This window comes from Mastacembelus armatus, chromosome 17 (assembly GCF_900324485.2).
Source record: "Mastacembelus armatus chromosome 17, fMasArm1.2, whole genome shotgun sequence".
Classification (NCBI taxonomy): Eukaryota; Metazoa; Chordata; class Actinopteri; order Synbranchiformes; family Mastacembelidae; genus Mastacembelus; species Mastacembelus armatus.
The window spans coordinates 17,410,345-17,433,757 of record NC_046649.1 but is presented as its reverse complement, the minus strand read 5'-3'; the positions used below and the strand labels follow the sequence as shown (position 1 = coordinate 17,433,757).

Here is a 23,413-nt window from a genome sequence, read left to right as displayed (position 1 = left end):
CTGAGTCATACTGCAGCATAAAGGTGTAGATCAATACTCTACTGATGTCATTAGAAATAACGACAGTCATATTCATAAATTACATTAAACATTATTTAATCAACCTGAATGTAATATTTTCATCACTCTAAGCAAGCATCATATATGAATAGCAATGTACACATTAAAAGATCTCATGCCTTACTAAAGTTTGAGGTGAAATCAAACATGAAAAAGTGCATCAAATCTTTTGAAAAAAATGGACCCTTTTCCAACAATCACTACAGAATTCAAGCCAAAGCTCAGGGTTATGTCTTTCTTCACACTTTTACACAAACGCGCAGACGGAGAAGTGTTTGTTCCCTCTGAACAACAAAAGAACAACATCTGAAAGAGGGTTACGTCACTTATGTCTGACTCAGAGTAGTCCTTGACTAAATTATGTTACGCAGCTGTGGCTGACAAAGGAGTGAAAAGAAAGATAAAGATATTAAAAAAATGAAATAAAGTAAAAGGAGAAAATCAAAAGGATGAAACATGGAAAGTTGGGGTCAACTAAAGAAGTGCGTCTTTGATAAAAACTCATTGAAAAGTTAATTAAAGTCTAACAGGCAGTCTGGTTACATGTGAGAGGAGGAGAATATCACATCTCTCCTGCGTGAAAACATGAACTTCATAAAGTCTGCTAAAGCAAAGAGCATTATGTCTCCTCCCAGGTTCCTTGTGTATAGTTGTTTTGGTCATTTTTTTATCTCTTTCAAATCTACAGTATGGTCTCATTAAACAAGGTTTTGATTTTTCTAATCAACGTTACTACCATACTCACCATATGTACAGTGAAAGAGTTATTGATTGTTATACTTCTTTCTTCTGTCCACAATAACCATGTGCTCCCTTTTTAGCAGGGTTACAATGAACAAATCCAGTTATCTTCCAAGGTTATAGTCCTAAGCATGAAATTCTATCTTCATTTCCCCATACAGAGCTAATGTTGAATAACTGACACTGAATTATCTAGACCGATCAAGGTTTACATTTTGAAAATCCACTAACAATATATTGGCCAACATTTGTTTTTTAACAAACTCCCCAGGTTACTGGTACAACTTTATAAGAACTGAATGCAATGTCTGATCTTCAAAAACAGTCTAGTCAACCAAGGTATGGACTTATCCCATGAAAACAGAGACAGTACAAAGTGAATTTCACTAGTAGATGCTGATTTCATCACTCCCCACAAGGAAACACCAAGATCAGAACAGCACAGATTGAAAAGACTGAAGGTAAAGTCAAAATTGCATAATATTTAAAGGTGCAGCCACCAACTTGGTGACATCAGGTTGTATGAATTGTCTTAATTAGCGTTTCCTCTGTATGGTACGTAACTGTTTCTTTCCTTGATAATTAATTTATGTTACTGACTTTTAGTGACATTCTAGGCATAATAAGTTCTTACAGATCTTTAAGTGGTTTAATCTGTACCTATTTTGCAGTGTAAGCATTGGCATACAGTATCATATGAGAGAGTATCTGGCCCAGTCTGAGACTCTAAATCATCCAGATGACACCCACCATGATAGGTGGATTTATGTCCAATATTAAATTTGTTTTGGCTCTGGGCTGTTTACTTGACAAGGCCTAATGAAGATTTGTGTTAACTGAAGCGATGCTGTGTTAATTACATTTAGGCTATTGTGAGCCATCAGTTAGTGTGACAATCTTTTGTCTGATTTCTTCCTTCAGTACTTTCAACTACTGTAGGGAGATTATTATTAATGTCTGGAGCTAGTTAAACCAAAACCCACCAATCCAACTAAACAGCAGCAGGCAAAGACATGAGCTACAGTAGATTACACACTTATATAACACACAATCACAAATTCATGTTGATAAGCAGCAACTGACCATCAGTACATGGTAAAAGTCGCCAGTAAGTGAAGCTGATTCAAATCAGCAGCTTAGATTTAATGTGATAGGAGCAGATAATCCCATTGCTTTCGGTGGAAATATTTCTCTATTACCTAGCTGAGTATGAAATATTGGTCACTGATGTATAAAGTGACAAAAGTCATGATGAGTTTTCTATCAAATCAGTACTACATGGAACATATTACACTTGTTCGTATTTCCTAAAACCAGCATACGATACCGCGCTCTGCTTAAAACATGAGATTTAAGTCAGTCAAAAGAAAAAACATGCTAAAAACAATGGCAGCAATTGGGTATAAATGTACAAATCAAATATTTAAACTCATTTGCCAAGTTGTTTGGTAAACCTTGCCGAAACAAATAGTCTCAACACAGCAGCTGTTGTCCAAACTGTTTAAGAGAGTTGTTGATTCAGTCTATTCAGTTTTGAGGCTGCACCTTGTGGTGCTGTTTGACTGTACTGCATTATACAATAAACAGTCCAGACTGGTCTCTAATTTTTTGGTTTGCCCCATTCATTTAAATGAGGGTGGGCAAAATAACAGAAACCCATCTGTGTGTAATGCAGCTCACACAGTCACTTACTTTATAACATCCATGATGATTTATTGCATTAAAACTGCTTTAGTTTGAACCAGGTGCACCTAAAAAAAACTAACGACTGGGTGCACATTTCACCACCAAAGCACAACAATCCCCAACAACAACAACAACAACCAAAACTTTGGTCAGACAGCAGTCCACGTTAAGCTAATGCCATTAGCAAATGCTAGGGTTAGCACGATGGCAACACAAAGAAGCTAGCAAAACATAAACCACAAGCAAAAAGAGAACAGCAAATCCTGCAAACACAAACTAAATATCCAAGAAGTCACAAAAATCCACCTACCTTAGCCAGGGGATGTGAAGCAGAGATCCTCGGGAAATATTTAGCTGCTGCTGCTAATGTCCAACGCTGCAAAGTATAGAAGAGGGAAAACTAAGGACCATAGGCTGGATAATATTTCAAATGAGTATCCCAAAGTGACATGACTGGAAGGTGAACAGACTGACTCTACATTAATCAAAATATTTGTAGCATCGAATGTTTAAAACTGCAAACATGGAGCATGATTTAGCTAGTTAGCTAGCTCGTTAGCTAGCTAGTAAAGGACATGGCAACCCGACTGCCAAAATTTACAACGAAATATAATGTTTTAATCCTACTCTGAGGAAATAACGCTGTGAAACATTAACACAGACACAGGCTGGTATTTTTAGATTCAATGGACTTTCAAGTGAGATAATCGTTTTCATTTTCCCCTCAAAAACTGTGCATACTAAAGGGCGCTATGTAACGTTACTCTATTGTGTAGATGCAATACACAAAGAGGAAGCGGTGCGAAAAGCTGCAGGTAATTAAAATAAATTGATGGAAAGAGTTTCACAGATAACTTAGAAAACAAGCGAGCAAAATATGAAACATATTCAGCTATTTTGGTTTTATTTAATGTGCAGCTGACACACTGACTACTTCTAATGAACTGTGGGTATGTTGATTTCTTGCAGCTCTAACTGTGAAGATAAACATTGTATATACTGTGGACAGTTGGATTTAGTCCACTTTATTAAAATGACTCTATTTTGTTATGCTGAACCTGAAAATGATGAATTACATTTAAAATTAAAATTTTAAAATATTAAATTAAGTACGTAAGTGCAAATGATTATTGTGCAAATATTATTTTACAACTAACTAGTCACTTCTCATTTTTTACATAAAAATGAAGATTAAAAAATGCATTTCTAATGAGCTACACATCATGATATATGGTAGCTATGGCTTGGTCCAACTTGACCAGATTTATTTACTATTAAATAACTAGACCTATCAGCACTTGTTTGTTTCTAATTACCAAGTTGTACCTGGTTTCCAATTAACTGGCTCATCTGAGTGGCCCACTGCCACGCCTACATAAAGATCAGCAGTTGTTAATGTTATTAGATATACCTGAACTCCTACTATCTATTATCATTGCAGTAGATAAACAGAAGTGGAACCTGATTCTCTGTCGGACGTGTCAGAGAAAGATGCTGCTCAAACTACAGAGTGTGATTGACAGTACTTCCCTCTCTCTTCATGCCTTTATGGTTAACTACAGGAGGAGGTCCTTCCTCCCAGTAACCATCAGTCAGAGGCCGACACTGTCAGAGCTGGACAGTACTGGCAAGAATTAGGAGAATGTGCTATTTTCATATACCTTTAGCATTTTCAGCACAGGCATTTCCTTTGGGATGAATAAAGTTCTGTTTTATTTAATCTTGGATATAAAGTTAAGAATAGCTGAATACTTCACCACTGATGAGTCAGGTTGAATAAGATGGTACAGATATAGGCTGGGTGAGGGTAAAAATGGATTACATTTATCATTCACTTTCACTATCACAATGGTTAATTCACACACCACCATTCATTAATTTAATTACTTTATGACTGAATGGGCATGACCCATCTTAGGTGCCCTCAGCAGTTCTTATTATAGCACATGGAGGTCTTATGGATTCAGCTCATCTGTTGTATTTGCTCAGTACCTCACTGAGACCTCTCGGCCTTGATGCAGTCTCACCTCATTAACATTTTAGGTGACGAGTCTGTCACAGTCTTAATTAACAATTCATGAGCACGGCTTATAGCTATATTAACATTTTACAACCAATAAATCAGCTTTCCTAATCTGCTGTGTGTGTCTGCATGCGCAGGCGCATGTGCATGTGTGAGAGACACAGGGGGGAGATTTTGTATGTGTGTGGGTGGGTTTGTTATTTGTGTAGACCCACAACAGGCAACTACATCTCTCTCTGTCTCCAAGTCTGTCTCCCCGTCTGTCTCCGACCATGACATTTGTTTGAACTTTGTCTAAATCCTATGTTCTGATCATGGCACTATAGTGAATCATACCCATTATGCTTTTTCTTCAGCAAAACAAGAAAAATCCAACAGCCTGCTCCAGAGAGGTCATTCACAGTGTTATACCAATTAATAATCTGAGAAGATAAATCTGACTAAGCACCTAAAATGCAAGTGTCAAATGTAATGGAAAGGTCGACTAATATGGTGCTATTATAAGTCAGTTGATTATAATAGAGCAATGATGATACAAGTCAGTCTTGAATCTTTTTCTCTTGGAGCGAACATAAAGGAGATGGGAGAGTAGAGAAATACAGACAAAAGGAATAAATCTGAAATAATGGTAGAAGAAGATCTGGAGTCGATTCTCTGAGGTATCATGATATCTGCTTCCCTTACACCTAACTCACATTCAAAGACTCTCTGACAGTGGGTGTAACAGCATGCAATGATATTGGGAGTCCTCGACTGCTTCACTGTGCCATAAATTGTGTGTACTGCATCTTAAATATGTGCAATGTATCTAAAAGGAACAAATAATCCTGCACCCCCACCTCAGGAGCATGATGCACAGAGCTCTTAAATCGGTAGACCTCAAATTAGGCTCGGGGCTTCAGAATAAGAACATTTTGTTAAATTCACCAAAAAGTGTTGCAATGAGTAATTAAGGTGAGATCAAAACACCATGTCTCATACTCTCTGTTTCACTCTGTGGAGCTAAAGGAGATAAATGAGAAATTGAAGTAACAATCCCACCACAGCACCCTTAGGCAGCCCCTTGACCTCACTTTGAAAAGCACCTGTGTTGGCAGTGTGTGCGGGCCTTGGCACTCCCACTGAGTCACCCAGTGTAAGTGCAACAGTATCATGGTGTAATGCACATGGTGCGTAGCTGCTGCTTGCCAAATGAAAGCGATCTCAGCACTGCTCAGTCTCCCTGGGTGACACAAGAACCCAGTGTTTGTGTGTGTGTGTGTGTGTGTTTTAAGGGCATGTGTATGCTTACAAAGACATAATGCCCACAAAATCCAGAGTGCACTTACACATTTATCTCAGGATGAATTTAATTTGATCCTCATGATATGAAGGTGTGTGTTCCAGGACACACATGTACTGTATGTGACTGCAATACAGCACAAAACTAGTCCTTCCAAGGAAAAAAAAAAATGCTTTGTGCTGCCTCAGTAGCATCCTTGAAGACGCACCCCAAACTGCACCAACACATTTATTATAATTTAACATAAAGATCAAGGTCAGTGCTTTGATGGAAGCACAATGAATTTAAAGGATTCAAAAGCAGTTTTGGTGAATAGTGGCCTTGTAAAATACATGTCTCGATGACAAATGTATTGTATTCTGCAAAGGATCTACCCTAAGTTCAGTGCAGGCTATTCCAATTCCAATCAGTCCTCCAACGTCTGCAAAGTCAAAAAATAAGAAATCGATCTAAGAGAGGTGAAACGAGGAATCGTCTCCTGGATTTATGGCTAAAAACAGAGTGTTTTTTTTAACTGAAAGATATGGCCTGGTATTTTCCTTTAGTCATGACTCATCTTACCTCACGTTCCACATGAATGTCAGGGCATATACAAAGGTAATGAATATTTTTAACCTGAGCACGACACGCAGGTGTGCAGTGTGTGCGTTGATAATGTCATCATGTAAATTAAGTGCGCTAAGTAAAGACTGAGGGCTTCTATCCACCAACAATTAGAGGTGAGAGAATAAAGTGTAGCATGTGTGATTTTACTAACCGCTCAAACAGATAATGTGAAAGTGACAAATAATGTAAGACAGAAGTATATTTGACCATAATTTAGTCTGATAGATAATATGATTAGAGTCAAATCTGCAGTAATAAATGAATGGAGAATTCAGAGTGGCCAACACAGATATTTGACATGAGCATAACATGACATGTTGATGGAGAAATTCAGGCACTCTTACTATCTCAGTAATGAAATGTCCTTTTCTCACTCCAACACTTTTGGAAAGGAATTGCCATGACTACAAGGGGGAGTTTTTACTTTCTTTACTGCTGCTGTGCTGCCCTCTTCTGGAGAGATAAAAAACAACCTGAAACTGACAAATATCTCACTCACAAGAACCTCGCTGACTACATATTTTCCTTCTCGCTGAATTGTTCGGATGTTTGCTGGAGTTGGTGAATGTATAATCTAGGATAGACATATGTCTAAATATAAGAAACTGAGAAGAAATCAACAAAAGGCAGCCAATAAAATTGTCAACAATCTCATTAAAGGATCGTGTACATGATGACATGTCAGTTTGACCTGACAATAGCTTAAATAAAACACTATCCATTTACATAGCCTATTCCAGCATCTCTCACTTGACAGACCCTGTGCACACTACCTGATGACATAGTCTTATTTTGGGAAGGGCTATCTTTGCTCTGACAGCAGTTCAGGGAAAAAGCTTCTTCAATGGTAAAAGGGACTTTTGGGTGAGGGAGGAGCTGTTATTGTGCCTTCATGTGTGTTCACATGTGTTTATACATCTTTTCTTCTCATATTGCTTTAAAGCATCCCACTGAGTCATTATACCACATCTAGTGCCTTCATTCTCACTTGGTCTTGTCTGTCGTTCTGTAACTTGCTTTCTGTTTTTCTTTCCTCCCATAATCATTCTTGTGCTAACTGACAGCATCTGTCTGATCTGGAGAAAGTCATACTGTATGCCCTTCAACAGCGCTCTGGGAAGCTGGGGGAAATTGCTTAAGGCCATCTCACAGAAATTATTTTCACAGCACCTCTGTGTGCATAGAAACTCTCCTCATGCTCACATTTTCACAAAGCACTACAGCACTGACAACGAGTTCCTGCCTCGAGTGCTGTGAATTGAAGCTTTTGTGTAACTAATGTGCTATACTATCTATCGCTGTGCACATTAATATATTGCTCAGCTAACTGCTGTTTGGCTTAAAAACCAGACTTTGCTCAGCGAGTTATACATACATAAGAACAGACTGCACACTATGTATATATTCTCCTATTCACCAACAGAGCAGACAGAATGCAAATGACTACTGTTGTCCCTGCTCATGAATAACATCAACACAATCACTGCATACACCTCTGTCTGCACTGAAGTTTGCATTCAAAAGGTCCCATCCTATTCTGCTCATCAGTGAGGTGTGAATGAATGGCTGTTGGATGACAAAGACTTAATTGAGTTGGATCCCAAATCCTTTTTTTTTTTTTTTTTTTTGGTGGCAGCATCCTCTTAGTCTTTGCTTTAATTAATGGCTGTTTGGCTGTTTCTTTCTAAAGACTTCAATAAATAAATGTAATTAAAGCAAAACTTTACCACAAGCTGAGACACCTATCAGACTCTAGACTGGGGGAGTTTTTTTTTTTTCCCCAGGCTGAGTTTTTTGGGAGGAGGGTGTTGGTCCTAAACGTCATTCCAAGGGAGCTGCAGCGAATGTGGACTTCCCCAAACTTCAGTTACTGGAGTTGGACAAGTCATTGGGTCAATGTGACTTTAGTGTTGGGTTCTGCGGCGCGTAATAATAACACAGAAGTCCTGTTTCTAACGCTGGGAATATTTAGTTAAAGCGTTTAAATATGAATTACAGGCATGTAGACATGAACTGGCTATGGACGGTTTTCACACTGTTTTTGAACTTACAGTTCACCTACGGGGCTCCCTCCTCTTATGACTTGTTCCAGTCTGGATACACTGGAGTGGTACACAGACACAGAAATAGGTAAGTATTGGGTTTTTCATTCTGATGTTGAGAATCATTCGAACTTTTCTGTTTTTTGAATGTTTTTTTTTTTTTTTTAACAAAGTTCAACGCGGGTGTGTTTTTAATCACACTTCTGAAGATGAAGGCTGCGCGCTTTGGTTGCGCAGTTGCAAATAATAATGCGATGACTTCCAACCCCGTTATTGATCGGAATGACCCCCAACACTCGCTCAAGATATTGCCTCTTATGGTCATATATAGCCTGTTCACATTCACTGTGCCTTTTATCAGCCTGTGACTAAATGTGGCTGGAGGTTGCCAGTGTAGCCACAGGTGATAAAATGCAGATAAACGCTGGAATGTCAGTGATTACTGCCATCTCTCATTTACAAGAGACCATTAGCGCATTTGCAGCTGTTTCCTGATGAATTAACAAAGGTAAGCGTTAAAAGGGAACAAAACACCGCTTAAATTACGCGTCCTGTAGGGAGAGCACACGGTTCTAAAGATATTTTTTATTGCAATCTCACTAATAAGCATGCCCATATATTTCCCGTGGCGTTTGCACAGTGTTCCTCTACATTTAGTACAGTTCTCCCTATATATCTTGAAGCTGTTGTTTATCTCTCCCTCTATAACAGAAACTGGTGTGCCTATGTGGTGCACAAAAAAGTGAGCTGCGCCGTGCAGGGGAGTGTGGAGAGCTTCCAGGAGCCCGTGGTGGCCCCGTGCCCAGCCTACCAGCCCAACTGCCAGCAGCAAGTGACGTGAGCATCCGGGGAGCAAGGGGAAAGGGTTGAGGGTGCATGTTTAGATGTATGAGACAGACGTGAGGCAGAACATGTTCACAGTGACTGAAGAAATTCAGCTGGCAGAACATAAGAAGTGTTTTTCTGCCTTTTTCTCATTAAAATATCGCTTTCAAAGGAGCAAATGGCTGAACACAAAATGTAACTCTAAAACTTTACTATACTTTATACTAAAAATCTATTCCTAGCACTTGGAATAGGCAGAGATAAATGGTTAGAGTTAGGTTCATATTAAGAGGAAACACCCTGACTGTGAAATAGCCTTCACTTTCCCCTGAATCTGCTCCTGAGTCTTAGAATCCCCCACCCACCCAACTATATCATGGCTATAGTTATAGTATCGTTACAGTAGACAAAAGTACATTTCAAATTTAAGCCAGTGTTAATAGTTCATGCTAACCAACACTCTTTTTCACCCTTTCACACACTTGTGTATCTTCTCTTACCAAACATACTAGCACTGCTTTTTCTTACACCCCTCAAAACAGAATTAATTTGTCTCAATGCATCACGGTTTTAATGAATCAAGTTATTTCCTCTCACAGGACAGGTTTGTCACTGCCAGTCTAAAACTGCATAATTGTGCATGTAGTTTTATCAAGTACTGGTTTACAGCTGTTAGTTACTCATTATCAGGTTAATGGCAATGAATGTAGACTTTATTGTCACTGTGGAAAAATAATATATTATCAGTTCATTTGAAAATCGCATCAAAGAGAATCTCATCAATGATTCAGGAGCTGTGCTTACTTCTGTGCTGAATTAATGTCCCTAAAAATAAACAATGGGGAGCAGTACATAAGGTTCATTATCAGAGTTCATGTGTGTAATCCAAATATTTATGAATGCAAAAATGTGTTCTTCGTGTATATTTTAAGATGTGCTAGCTAAATATTTTGTGAACACTCTACAGTTCGTCATGCTTTTCTGGCAGTATGGGCTTTTCTCACCACTATTATTTTCTTTTCATTTATTTGACTTTGATAAGATAATACAGCAAATTGAAGTACCATTTAATTTGATTTAAACCCACATCTGAACCCAAAATTTTTAAGACAAACTAATTATCAATTACTGTAAATGGGAACATCCACAGTAACTGGTAACATTTATCCTATTACTCATTCTGTGCAGGAAGATGTGCTGCACACAAACACATGCAGAAAAGCCTCTGTTGTGGGAAAGATCCCTGGAAACTGATATTTCTTAGGTCACAGTAGCACATTTCCAAGTTCTTGTTTAAAGCAAAAAGAGCTGGCAGTGAGTAAATGCCTTGGGTTTTTCCATTTCTGAGTTACAACATTTTTGCCTTCATGTTATCTCATGGTAGGATGAGGTTTAAACAGATATTGTTGATTACAGCCATAATATTAACTGTTATTGCCCCACCGGTTTTCACATTTCTTTTTTCTATTATTCAAGTTGGAATCTGTGACGGTGACAATTGGGAAATGTACAAGGATGATTGTTTCAGACATCAACTTTCCAGATGTTCTGCATGACATGACCCCTGCCTGCAGGGAAGTGATGTCATCTATTGGTTTTGTGGAAAGTGTTTGCCTTGGCTAGAAACTAAAAAAATTTTGATGTACTAGGGAACAGGGAAGTTCAAAAAATGTCTATGTCCAACAGACAGGCGTTTCAGTGATTGCAAGTGTGAAGAGTTACCAATAAAATGTAAAAGTTTTTAGTTAAGTCACGTTTGTACAACAGTCAGGTATAACACTCATGACACTACAAATGGTCTGGGTTTGATTTTGAAAATAAAGCTCAGTGTTACTTAATTTACATGCATATTTGAAAAACACAATGGAATGACTGCATTTTCCTTGTTTTACAGTTACCAAACTCGGTTTCGACCCACATACAGGATTGACTACAAGACAGTCACAGAGTTAGAGTGGAGATGCTGTCCCGGTCACGAGGGTCCTAACTGTAAAGATTTAAAATCACCTCCAAATCAACAAACAGTGCAGGGAACACAGCCTTACCCCCCACCAAATCTTGGACATTCAGTCAGACATACACAGAGTAAGATTTTTTTTATGTTAAGTGTTTTGTAAATTTATACTTAATTAGAAAGTATTAATACATTTTACTAAGTAACACTGAAAAAAACACCATTCTGCTCATGGAAAACAGCATTTGTTTGTATTTACATTTAAAAATCTCTAAATTACTCGGTGATTATAGGGCCAGAGCGGAGGGAAACCGGGTACCATGAGACAAGAAATGGTGGGGCAGATAAGGTGCGTCTTCTGGAAGGTGAAGTTCAGCGCCTCTCTCAGACAGTCGTAGATCTCCAGTCCGCTTTGACAGGATTAACTGCCAACCTTCGCACAGATCTGCAGGAAGACACAAAGAAGATGCTTGTGACACTTCTTAACATGCGTCCACCAGACAGTGCTATAACCGCAGGCACAGAGGAGAATCCAGCTGTGCTGGATGGTCATCAGGCTACCAGAGGAGGGATTGCTGGAGACAAGGCACTAGAAAAAATAGTAGCCAGATTGGATGATATAAACAGTGCACTAAAGAGTAAGGATGAAGCTTTAGAAGACCTAAGAGAAACCATGACAAGTCAAGAGGGGCAGATACGAGTCCTGATGGATGCTTCTCAGTCTCAGACTCCAGCTATAGCAGAGTTTGATGTTGTACAGACTTACGTTGATGGAAAATTTGAGCAGCTAAAGAAGGAGCTAGACCAGAATGTGGAGGAACAGATGGCCAAGCTACAAAGTTTATGCAATGACAAGATCCAGACCTTACAGAAGACATGTGAAAACAGCCGTGACCAAGGTTTGGTCAGCTTGTCTAAGCTGGTGGACATCAAGGAGGATAACCTGAAAAAGGAGATCCGGGCACTACGTTTGGACATGACTGCTGCGGATGGACCTGTACGAACTCAGAGGCAGACAACTCCATCTAAGGAGGAAGAGGACCATAGTGACCACACAGACCTGTGGCGTGAGATTGATCGTATTGCAGAGGCTTATCGCATCCTGAATGTCCGAATTGACAACGAGCTGGCACACCTGTCTGTACCTGAGGAAGACGTTGATTTCAGGCTCCTGATTGAAGAGCTAGAGGCACGTATAAATATCACAGAACAAAATGCAGAGACTCACTGTTTCTACATTGAAGAAAAGCTGACCCGTACGATTACAGATGAAGTGGCTGCACTTCGTCAACTTCTAGATGATCGTCTTAACACTATGGAGGACCAGCTTACAAACATGCTGGTGGAAATAAGCAACAACTCCTTCCCAGGGATGTCTGGTGACTCTATGGATGCCATCCAGGCAGAAGTCAATAATAACAAATTCCTCCTCCAAGGGTTGGATGATAAGGTCAATGCTGTTGGAGAGTTGTGCTCCGCAGGATGTTCAAGCTCAGGAATTACTGCAGGTGCAGTGAGTTCATCATCCACACCACATGTTCTAGAAAACATTCTGAAGGATCTAAATCGGTATAGGAATGACTTAGATGTTTTGTACACAGATGTCAATGACAACAAAGACAAGGTCACGCAACTGCAGAGCATTGTTAAAGGTCAATCAGCTGGAAATGAGAAACATGCCAAGATGATGGAGGACTTTCAGAAGGGATTAATAAATCTCCAAGACAATGTGCAGGGTGTGGCTGGTGCTGTGACTGGGTTAAGTGACTCCTTGAGCAAATATAACCAGGATTTATACAAAATAAACGTAACATGCTGCCATGCAGAGCAAAGTGGTAGCCTAGCAGGAGACAAAGTCATTGCAGTCCCCGTTAACCAGGAAGACACCAGACGTCAAGTGGAGGAGCTGAAGAAAGGGCTTGATACGCTCAGTAAACTGGTGTCGTCTGAACTGAGCCAATGCAAACAAAACACACAGGGTGTTTCTGATGGCGTTTCTGCTGTGGATGGACGAGTGACCAGACTTGAAAAGGTGTGTGGAAGGTTAGATGTGGTTTCTGCTAACATGAAAGAGCTAAAAGATGGACTGGAGAGACATGTTGGTGGTCTGCAGGGCTGTGTGCACAGGATGAATAGTACCATTGGAAATCATGGCAGAGACATCAACACAATACAGAATTCCTTGCAGAGGTTGCAGGCACAGCTGTCTGCGATGGCCAAGCATGTTCTGAAAGACATCACTGCCAAAGAGCCAGGTGAGTGGGTGATTTACCAATAGCTTGATGATGTTATTGGATACCACAGGATAGGCTATTACAAAAAGGAAATTATTACAGAAGTGCTTTTCTGAAGCTTTTTCTGAGATAAACCAAGTCAAAGTGAGGTGATATTTATCTAACTTTACTTGATGCACAGAAACCTGGCCTCAGCACCCATGTTGGGCTTTATGTTTATGGACATGTACAGCCTTGACATTTGGCATCTGGTCTCAAACATGGTTAAAAAACACCAACAGGCTCAACACAGCAGGGAGTGGGAACAATCATAACATAGACCATAGGTTGGAGTATGCTTGAAACTGTGTAATCAGAAAATGTAGAAAGGTGGTAAAGGTGGGCTGAAAAACAAGAGATGAAATAATTGTTTCAATGAGGACAAAGGTGCAAACGTTTTGTGGAAGGCATTCATAAAGTTTGGACACAAAAACAGACAAATTGTCTGTGTCAAGAATAAAAAAAAAAAACAGTTTAAAAGAGAAATTCAAACTTCTCTGCCTAGTTTTTAATATTTCCACACCTGGCCAGTTTTTGTAAAAAGTGTGCATGGATGTAGAATAACTGTTGGACACAGCCTGCCAATTCTGACTTTCGAGCCTAAAGATTAATGCTTGTGTGGACGTGGGGCTTATGAAAGATATAACAAAATACAAAGAGCAGTAGCAGAGCATTCAGGTGAATAGTAAGGCAGAAAAAGAGGGAGACTGAGGTTCAGTATAAAGTTTTTTGGCTATGCAATCTTCAGTAGACTCCCACATTAGAACAGTCGAGCACTGAAAGGAGCCAACAGAAGTTGGACAAAGAAATGCTGATAAACAGTCTATTTCAGCTTCCTCACAAACTTCCAACATTTGAGTTTATCAAGTGTGATTAGCATCTGTGTAAACAAACTTTTCCTGGAGATAATCCTTCACATAATGCATTCTGCTTGTCAAGTTTACATGGAGGCTTGGAGGGAAGGATCAGATCCCATGAATGACCACAGGGTATTTCCCAGAGTGGGAGGACACAAGTTCACTGGGCCTCCTGTGCTTGCCTTGAGTGTGTCATTTAATATGTCCTGGCACCAAGAGGCAGAGGCTGATATTTGATACTTCCTGAGACTTAAATTCATGTTGTCCTGAGAATTCCCCAGTTTTAATATAAGGAATGTGACAGGTAAACTGAATGTCATGCCGAGCTCTGTTTGTCCAGTCTCCTGCCCTCTGAACTATTCTGCTGATTTATTTGCTGTTTAATACCTCACTGCTCCCTTATGTAAATGTCAGAACACCCTTGCAGACTATTCCATCTTTCCTAGTCCCTTTATGAACATGTTGTGAAGTCTTATTCTTGCACCAAGATATCTGCTTTACTTCTACCACAGAACTGTAGATCTCGACCTCAGTTCCCAGTCTCTCAGCACACTACACACACACAGTCTTATACACAATGCACCTCCCTCTTTATTCTCGTTCTCCTGACGCATGTACACATACCAGCCTTTAGAGATTCCCGTAGAGTGACCTCAGCCTGATGCTTGCAGTCTGGTCCTCATTAAGAGCCCTGATTCACGGCTGGAGCCAGTTTTGATGGAGAGGGAAGAAGCAGGGCTCCACACCCAGGACCAGATGCTTCATATACTGTCAACTGTGATGTCATGACTGGGGCCCCATCACCAGTGCCTCCCTTTCCTAAACCATCATCCAAAACAATAGTGATAGAGACCTGAGGAGAAAAGGAGGGTGGCTGGGTTAATGGTTGCAGCGTAGAGAGACAGAGTGCATGAAGGCATTTTGTATTCCATTTCACTCTTAGCCAAATATGGCCTGTTATTTCCAAACTGTGATATTTGATTTCATTACCGTATATGGAACATTATACTGCACGTCTGCCCAGTACTAAATCAAACAGAACTGTGTGTACTGCAGCAGCATTGTGAAAAATATTTGTCAGGTGCTATTGTTTCTATAACCCTCCTGTATAGGAGCTGTTTATAGATCCCAATAAGAACATGTTTATAGCTTTTCTTTCTATTAGTGGGTATATTCAAAAGAATAGTTCAAGATGATAGGTAACATGCTTTGCTTATTTAGTTAAACTAAAGACTACTAGTGGTAGATTCATATTTATCATTGAGAGAAACAGTAATGGTGGAAACAGATTATTTAATTTTTTTTTCTTAAAGTTCCGTGAGAAGATCCCACCCTTAGCTCAGCATGAAGACTGGAGACAGGGAGACCCCTATCCTGGTTTGGTCCAAAAATAACAAAATCCACCCCCACCTCCACACTCCAATGTACCTCTCAAATTAGGAGTCACTTCTTGGAGTCACTGCTGGTTGTCTCTCAACTGGTTATGATCAAGAAAATTTTGATTTTCACACTTTAGCATTTGTATGGATTAAAAAACAAAATATAGTGTGTTAATTAGTGAACCTTAGAGGTGCTGGTAGGCAGATTTTTGGACAGATCCACTTTAGCTGTTTCCAAACTTTGTGCTAAGGTAGCCAGTCTCTTCCTGTTTACCATTCAGCTACAGAAGTGCTATCATTCTTCTCATCCACTCTGTATTTCCCAAAAAAGTTTTCCTTTAATGGCAAATATGTTCTTGCACTTTGTGTTCCTAGTCTGTATCTCAAATCCTAGGACAATGGGAGTTAAGACCTGTGGCTGAGGAATTACTGCTGTCTTAAAATTCTGGAAAGCAAAAAAAAGTCTAAATACAGATACGATTTTCATAAAATCCCAATTCTGTGGGTGTGGTGATGGCTGAGAGCCTCCTGAAATGTTTCCTCATTGCGCCTGAGCTCATATTCTCCACAGTCATATGAAGACCCCGAGGAGGCCGCAAACAAATGAAGTGTTGTAATAACATAACAGAGATTATCTGTAATAGCTTTGCCCTCAGTCAGTGTGACTGCTGAATGGTATTGTGTGACTTCAGTTGCAAAACGTTGGCATGTCTTTGCCCTCAGCAGCTGCTGCAGCAGAGGTCTGTCATTACAGCTTGTTTGTCTTTGTCTCTGGCGCTTTTCCTTCCAATAGGGAGTTGTGGTTAAGTAGCACTGACTCTCTTACATAATTTAAAGTGCATTACTTCATGTATCAAAGACTTTTGAAATTACACAAGTGTTTTTAATATCTTAAGGGCTGCAATGTAATTAATAGATGTTAGAAAATATAGATATATGGAAAGTGCTACTATTGTCAGAGTTTCTGCATTCCTTACTCAGATAGTGACTAATCAGTCTTGTGCTGAATTTTCTCATTTGCTTCTCAAGCTGTTTTTTCCTCTCTTTTTTTTTTTGACAACTCCTTTTTTGGAGGTGAGCCCAGTCCATCTCAAATCACTTCCTTGTTATTTCTTATTGCTCTCTCCTTCTGTTCAGGTTTTTTTCTTCCAATTTGTCCTCTCAAGAGTGCCAGAGGACTTTCTTTCTTTCTCTTCGTCCTCCACCTTGTCCTGTAAGTCTATTGACAGACGAGGTAGAAAACAGAAAAAGCAGTTTGTTAATATAAGGATAAAATGAATGCTTTGATTTCATGGATCAATGCTTTGCAATTGATTATTCTGACTTTATATTGAAGAGAGAGGCAGTGAGATCAGCCGTCTAACGTGATGAGGGAATACAAGAAAAACAAGACATCAAAGATGTTTTTGAAGTCAGAAGGGCCAGAATGGAAAATTGTATTCGACACTTCTATACACAAACACACACATTTGTTTTCACTCTTCATGGGGACTTTATATTGACTAACATGCACCACAACCACTACTTACCTAACGCTTATCCTAACCGTTCTAACCATGAGGACACGCACGCATGCATGCACGCACGCACGCACGCACGCACACAGTATATATTGAGTCAGCACCAGAAATTCTGAAGGGACGCTTTGGCTGCAGCAGCTTCCCCAGAGAGATTCCTGGAGCTGTGAGGTGAGACGTTTCCATCTCTGACCTGAGAGCCCATCTGGAAGTCTTCAGAGTAGAATGGACCCAGACACACAATGGGAGTCCCTGAGGTTTGCCATACAGTGCACAATTTAAACCTCCTATCATTAATATCACTGGAGGAAAATGGGGTGGAGGGTGAAATTGTGTCCATGTGTGCTGCACAGAAAGGAAAAAGAAAAATGTATGTCAGACTGTGAGTGATGTATTACTGTATGTGCGTGCAACCACCGTTCCCTGCTCTGTGCTGTTTGACACCACTTTACATCATGAGTTCAGCTGGCCTGCTACAGTCTTTCTTGACACTTTCAAACACTTGTGAGTGCGTGTGCAGCCTAATCCATGAAAGCACCACTGACTAAAGCATCCCTCCCCCTGCAGTGTTTCAATCTGCTTGTAAACAATAACATCTGGTTTTGGTGATGGTCTTGGTTGCACCAGCACTCTTGTGTATGTGTCCGCCTTACTGTGTGTTTTTCAACTCTGCGGTTGCCCCCTTAGTGAGACACAGGCTGAGAGCTCATGGGAAATATGCACTCAGGCAACTGGCATCCTGAAGGAGGCACAGGGAGGAAATGAAGAAGAGATCTCTGATTATCTCAGTACAACATGATTGCTGGCTCTAATTTATTTTTCATTATAACATGTGGTTTCTGAGTAGCTTGTGGTATCACTTGCAGTAAGAAGGAAGAATTTGGTTGATATTTTATTAGATACGAACACAGTGGCTGATAACTTTCAAAATCCAAAGGAACAAGCAAACATATGTAATATTCCATTTTGGTACCTTTGGATTGATCACTATACCCCAGTACAAGCTTGAATACAATAAAAATTAACTTTTGACTTGTAGTACTGTTGGCTATGGTAAAACTAACAGGAGTGTAGTTCATGCTTAAGCATCTATGGCCTGTTGTTATGACAGCTGATCATCTACCAGCTGACCAGTAAATCTGATTTACACAGACATATAAAATGGTCTTTATATCCCAACATTTCTCACACACTTATACCTTCTTATCCTCATTGCTGCTGTAGCAGTTTCCACCATACCTGCTTCCTATGTGTTGACAGTTTTAGTATTGTTGGCTTTGTTAAGCAGTTAGCGTTGTTAACAGTAATGTATATTATTGCTTAGTTCTTACTTCTACATGTATGAGTTTGTATGCTTATTATCCTTGCAGATCCTTTGTTGTAGCTTTTATACTTTGAGAGTTTCCTGATAGATCTGAGCCTTTTCCAACAAATCTAACTGTATAATCATTTGCAATAAGTGGTCATTTCCTTGATATAAGTGTTTCTGCCTAAATGGCATTGCTGTAATCCTGTTATATGTGCTCCATTTATGCCAAACCTTACCCACAAGGTTTAAATGGCATTACAGATGCAGTATTTGCACAGAGCACCAAGTACCGACCAGGCAATTTAACGCTCAAAATCTTTCACTGACCCTTAAATACAACATGGCACAAATCTGTCTGGCACCTGGTTGTGAAAAGGGGCTGACACATAGCGGGTTCTGTAATTATTTTTGTTATTTGTCCCTGGGACACTGACAATGCTTCTACACAAACCTCAGAGGTCCAAGTGATGCCTGTGCCCAGGGGGTCTGGCAAGCAACCAACTAGTTTCTCTTCAGATGCTTCACAGTGTCTACAACTGGCATCGACCGCCTGCTTTTCTTTTACGAAGGGTAATAATGGAACCAGCTGATTAAAAAAAAACAAAAAAAAAACAGCACAACAGAGGTGCAGCACAAGCCGGGTCTAATATGGCCTGTCATCAGAATAGAAATCGTTAAGGAGAATTCTCAAGAGAAGAGGGATGTGGTCTTAATGTGAGGGAGGAAGTGGGATTTATATACAGAAAATTGGAGCCTTGCAGCATTTTTAGAAGATAACATGAAGCTTTCTGTGATGGTTACTTATATATTTATAATCCTACTACTGTTTTTCCTTTTCTTTCACTTTCTAAGGTATGACCTTAAGACCAGAGAGGCCTGCTTCTTTGCCAGATTCAACTCAAACCAGAACCAGAATACAACAAATCCACATCCCTCTCATCATCCCACCGCCAACCAACCCCAGGCAGCCTTACAATCCCAGCCAACCAGTGCAGTCCAACACGCACTCAATTAAGATCAGTCCACCAAGCCAACCGTCTAGTCCTCAGCAAACAAACCACCCCACCCTGCCACTGGTTCCCATGAAGCCAGTGGTGGAGACGGGCGAGGCAGGACCGCCAGGGTACATCCGCAGGGTGACTGTGCGGAGAGGCTCCGAGGACTTGTCCAGTGTGCCTGTCAAAGGGTTTGCTGGAGCACCAGGTGAGTAACTGCTAATCAGGAAAAGTTTTCAACACCAACAATCTCCTTCAAGTCTCATTTTAGTTTCACTTAATTTTGTGGCACAAACCCTGTTTTGGCAATGTTTTAAATTATAGCCTACAAATTACAGTGTAAATACCATTGAAATACTGAAACACCCCAGGTCTAAGAAGTATAGAGAATACAAGAAGGACTCAGACCATCGCTCTCACATTCACCTTGAATATCATAAAATACAGTAACTTTTGCTGTACACACCTGATGCTTATAGTCTGCAACAAACCAAAGTAATGTTTGTGAAAGTGTAATATGTGCATTTGTGCTGTAAGTGTCTGTGATCTAATAGAATGATATATAAAAAAAATGTATTGTCAGTTACATCCTACTCGTCTCCAGAGTAAACAATATAAAAACTCATAACTCATTTGTAGTAACAGCTGCAGAGATACAACACATGCTTAACAACATTTGCTCCCCAGTAACAGTAATAATGTAAATTGTATTAAAAATAATTTTTAAGTACCTCTTAAACACAAAGTTGTTACTACCTTATTCCCTACCCTGCTTTCATTTTCTGAACTTAGTATTTCATTGATTTCCCACATATTTGCTGAATTACTACACTGTAATTGCAGGCTGTAATCTAAAGTGTTACGCCAGACTCTGATGCACATTTGACTGAGTCACAGTCTGCTTGTGTATGATTTAATGCTGAAACTGGAATCTGTAACAGCAATGACAAGAAGGGAATTTTATTAAACTCATACATCAACATGCCGATCCTCATTTAAACTAATCCACAATAACAAAATTTGGAACTGAGCCTGGATCTGTTTCATTCTTTTTAGCTTTTTTCACACATGGAAGCCATATTAGGGGTTTAGGTCCCCATGTACTTTGTTTTTTTGTTTTGTCAGAGACACAGTGGAATTTTATACTAAAGGCTTTCAAAGGCTTTCAAAGGCTTTAGCTCTGGGTTGAATTAACTGAACTGCCTATATAATGATTAGAGAAACAACGAACAATAACACCTTTGTTTTAGCTTTCACATGGGTATATTTTGGCAGCAGAGGAACAGAGACATCAGTCTTACTCTTACTGTGCTCTGACTGGTTTTATTTAGAGCCGAAACAGCACAAATTGGTACCTTCTCTAGGAAACGATCCCACAGTGTTTTGCCCTAACAACTGCCTCTGGCTTGAGCATTTCCTGACCCTTCTCTTCAGATGATAATAAAACACGATGTGCTTGTCATCTGTTTCTTTCGTAGGCTATCCTCCTCTGCAGCCTGCATCTTTCAAACCTCAATCAGACAGCCGCCAGGGTATTGTAGCACTTCATTATCAAGTTACATTGCATGCATCTGCAAGCTTTCCAGTCCTACTACATGAGTGTAAAAAATTGGAAATGCAGTGAATAATTTGTAGCCTGGGAGCATGAGGGAGTGGGAACTGGATGTGTTTAGTTAAAAGATGTGTGGGCGGACTGTGAAAGGATTTTAGCTCATCTCCAGGCACTTACCAGAAAGTTTAATCCTGGGCTACATGGCAAATGTTACATTTGATGATGATGAAGGAACTCAAATTAGTGAAAAACATAATAGTAGCTAGACTTAATTTAATCATCTGTGTTTTTACTTTCTAAAGATACAGACAGATGTGAATAAATGCGACTGTTACAAAAATAAAGGTGACAATAGGATTAAATAATGAGTAAATAAATAAATAAATAAGCTTTTTTAAAAATTTGCACCTCTTAGCTCCTGTGCCATGGAACCTGATGTATCAAGCGCCCGCCGATTCACCAGGTAACATCTGCCTTGAAATGATCTCTCTTAATTTTAGTACCTGCATGGATAAGGAAGCAAGCTCATTATAAACTGAGAAATGTACAGTGATTTATATTTGAAATAACTTTTGTGTGTCTTTGGGTCTAGTTTTGGTCGACAGCAGCGCTTTCACAGATGCCTTCTCGTTCTCCGCTGGCCTGACACAGCAGCCCTTCTCTGGAGACTTTGGCATCATCCGCTTTAACAGGGTCCTAGTCAACGATGGTGGACACTACAATCCCCACACAGGTACGCACACAACAAAACATTTACAGGTAACAGGTAAAATGTTATGATCATACATGAACTAACTGGGTCTGCTGCATTTATATATACTTGTTGCATACAGTACACAGCCAGTGTACTGTGCCCAAGCTGAACTTGGATCAGTTTTGCCTGAGAAATAATATTGAATTCTGATGGGATGTGAAAAAGTGGTCAAAAGGAAACATACATTAAGGACCTATAGTTTGTTATATTTGCTGATTTACACAAGAGATTATGATTCTTTAACTCCCCAAAAAGGATAATTTGATCAACCTCTTTGAACTTCTATCTCAAAGGAATCTTGTCAAAATGAATTCTTGTAAAGGGACCACATTAAGTACATCATCTACAATATAAGCGTTAATTTGCCTGCTTTATCCTTGAGGACTTGTTTGGTAACTCAAGTTTTGAAAAATAGGGTTCACGTCTTTCTGTTGAATAAACTGTATTTATTAATATACATCATCAGAATGAATCCTTCCTTATCTCACCCCTATAGGGCTCTTCACTGTGCCAGTGGACGGCCGATACCTGATTTCAGGCCTGCTCACTGCAAAGCAGGGAGACAACGTAGAAGCCGTCCTATCCGTTTCTAACCGCAGTGTCCAGAGGCTGTGTAGCTCAGCAGCACCTGTGGCTGGTCAACACAGGGGCTCAGCCGGTGGTAACTGCAGCTGTGGAGGATCGGTGTCTTTCAGTCTGATCCTGTCCCTAAAAAAAGGAGATCGTGTGGGCCTGGTGAGGACTGGAGGCCATCTGGCCACCACAGAGGCCAGGGAGATCCTCTCCACCTACAGTGCCATCTTCCTTTATGCACCACAGGCCAAAAGATAGCTGGAGCTCAGCAGGACAGGAACATTCAAGGACTAGTTTGTTCCCAGGTAGATGGACTGGAGAAAAAGTTGAAGAAACCAGTTTTCACTCATTTGCTGTGAGTGCCTGTGTGTGAAGATTATACATTCAGTTAAAAAGTCATTACATTGTCATTTGTAAACCATTTGTCAAACCTGAAGCAGTATCTGTTTCTAATATATTTGATTAGCAAAGTCACTTTTTGTATCTTCTGCAAATTTAATGTGTAAAGTTTTTATAAATTAACATTAAAGTTTGTTTCATTTTATCAAAACCACCTCAGAGACTCAAAATACCAGTGGAATGTTTTGCTGGTTAGGCAACAAAATCTTGATTAATCATCTTTAAGCATGGGCTCACATCACTGTAGAGTGTAATCTACACTATAATAGAGCGAATCAACGTGGTGACTGAGGCATATGTAGCAGCATGGCAAGCGTTTAGAAATAAATTAAAGTTAAAAAGCATACTGATTATGTGAAGTGGATGTATACTAAATTCCTTCTCTCCATGCTCCAAAATATTAAAAAAAAAAAAAAAAAAAAAAAACTCAAACAGCATATTAACTCAAAAACCAGTATTTAAAGAAAAAAAAAAAAATTTGCTTGTGAAATTTGAAATGACCTTCATATGGCAATAAACTTGCTCATGTACTGTTACTTTAAAAAAGAAAAAGAAAAAAAAAAAAAACAAACCTTGCACCAGTGGC

At 39.7% G+C, this 23,413-nt stretch overlaps 1 protein-coding gene and 1 long non-coding RNA gene across 4 annotated transcripts in view; one reads left to right on the top strand and one right to left on the bottom strand.

Moving 5' to 3' along the window:
• Positions 1-21,593, bottom strand: part of LOC113133872 (uncharacterized) — a 31,937-nt gene extending 10,344 nt beyond the window's left edge. For 2 of the 3 annotated variants that reach the window (XR_003296026.1, XR_003296025.1), the window contains exons 1-5: positions 21,510-21,593; positions 17,353-17,590; positions 14,974-15,202; positions 11,539-11,664; positions 2,798-2,863 (exon numbers count right to left, since the gene is read on the bottom strand). This is a non-coding gene — a long non-coding RNA (uncharacterized LOC113133872). Of the gene's footprint in view, positions 1-2,797; positions 2,864-11,538; positions 11,665-14,973; positions 15,203-17,352; positions 17,591-19,005; positions 19,102-21,509 lie in introns of those variants that run through there. The other variant, XR_003296027.1, reaches the window with a different exon arrangement.
• Positions 8,217-22,982, top strand: emilin2a (elastin microfibril interfacer 2a). Its single transcript, XM_026312863.2, has 9 exons — positions 8,217-8,528; positions 9,152-9,277; positions 11,160-11,350; positions 11,513-13,474; positions 19,407-19,757; positions 21,028-21,081; positions 21,517-21,564; positions 21,694-21,834; positions 22,352-22,982. Exons 1-9 carry the CDS (start codon positions 8,386-8,388, stop codon positions 22,684-22,686), a joined length of 3,351 nt encoding a protein of 1,116 aa, XP_026168648.1. The 5' UTR covers positions 8,217-8,385; the 3' UTR covers positions 22,687-22,982.
• The last annotated feature ends 431 nt before the right edge of the window (positions 22,983-23,413 follow it).

Coding starts and splice junctions, on each gene's coding strand:
- emilin2a (XM_026312863.2), top strand. CDS start 8,386: ATGAATTACAGGCATGTAGACATGAACTGGCTATGGACGGTTTTCACA. Junction 9,278..11,159: donor AACTGCCAGCAGCAAGTGAC/GTGAGCATCCGG, acceptor CTTGTTTTACAG/TTACCAAACTCGGTTTCGAC. Junction 11,351..11,512: donor TTCAGTCAGACATACACAGA/GTAAGATTTTTT, acceptor CGGTGATTATAG/GGCCAGAGCGGAGGGAAACC.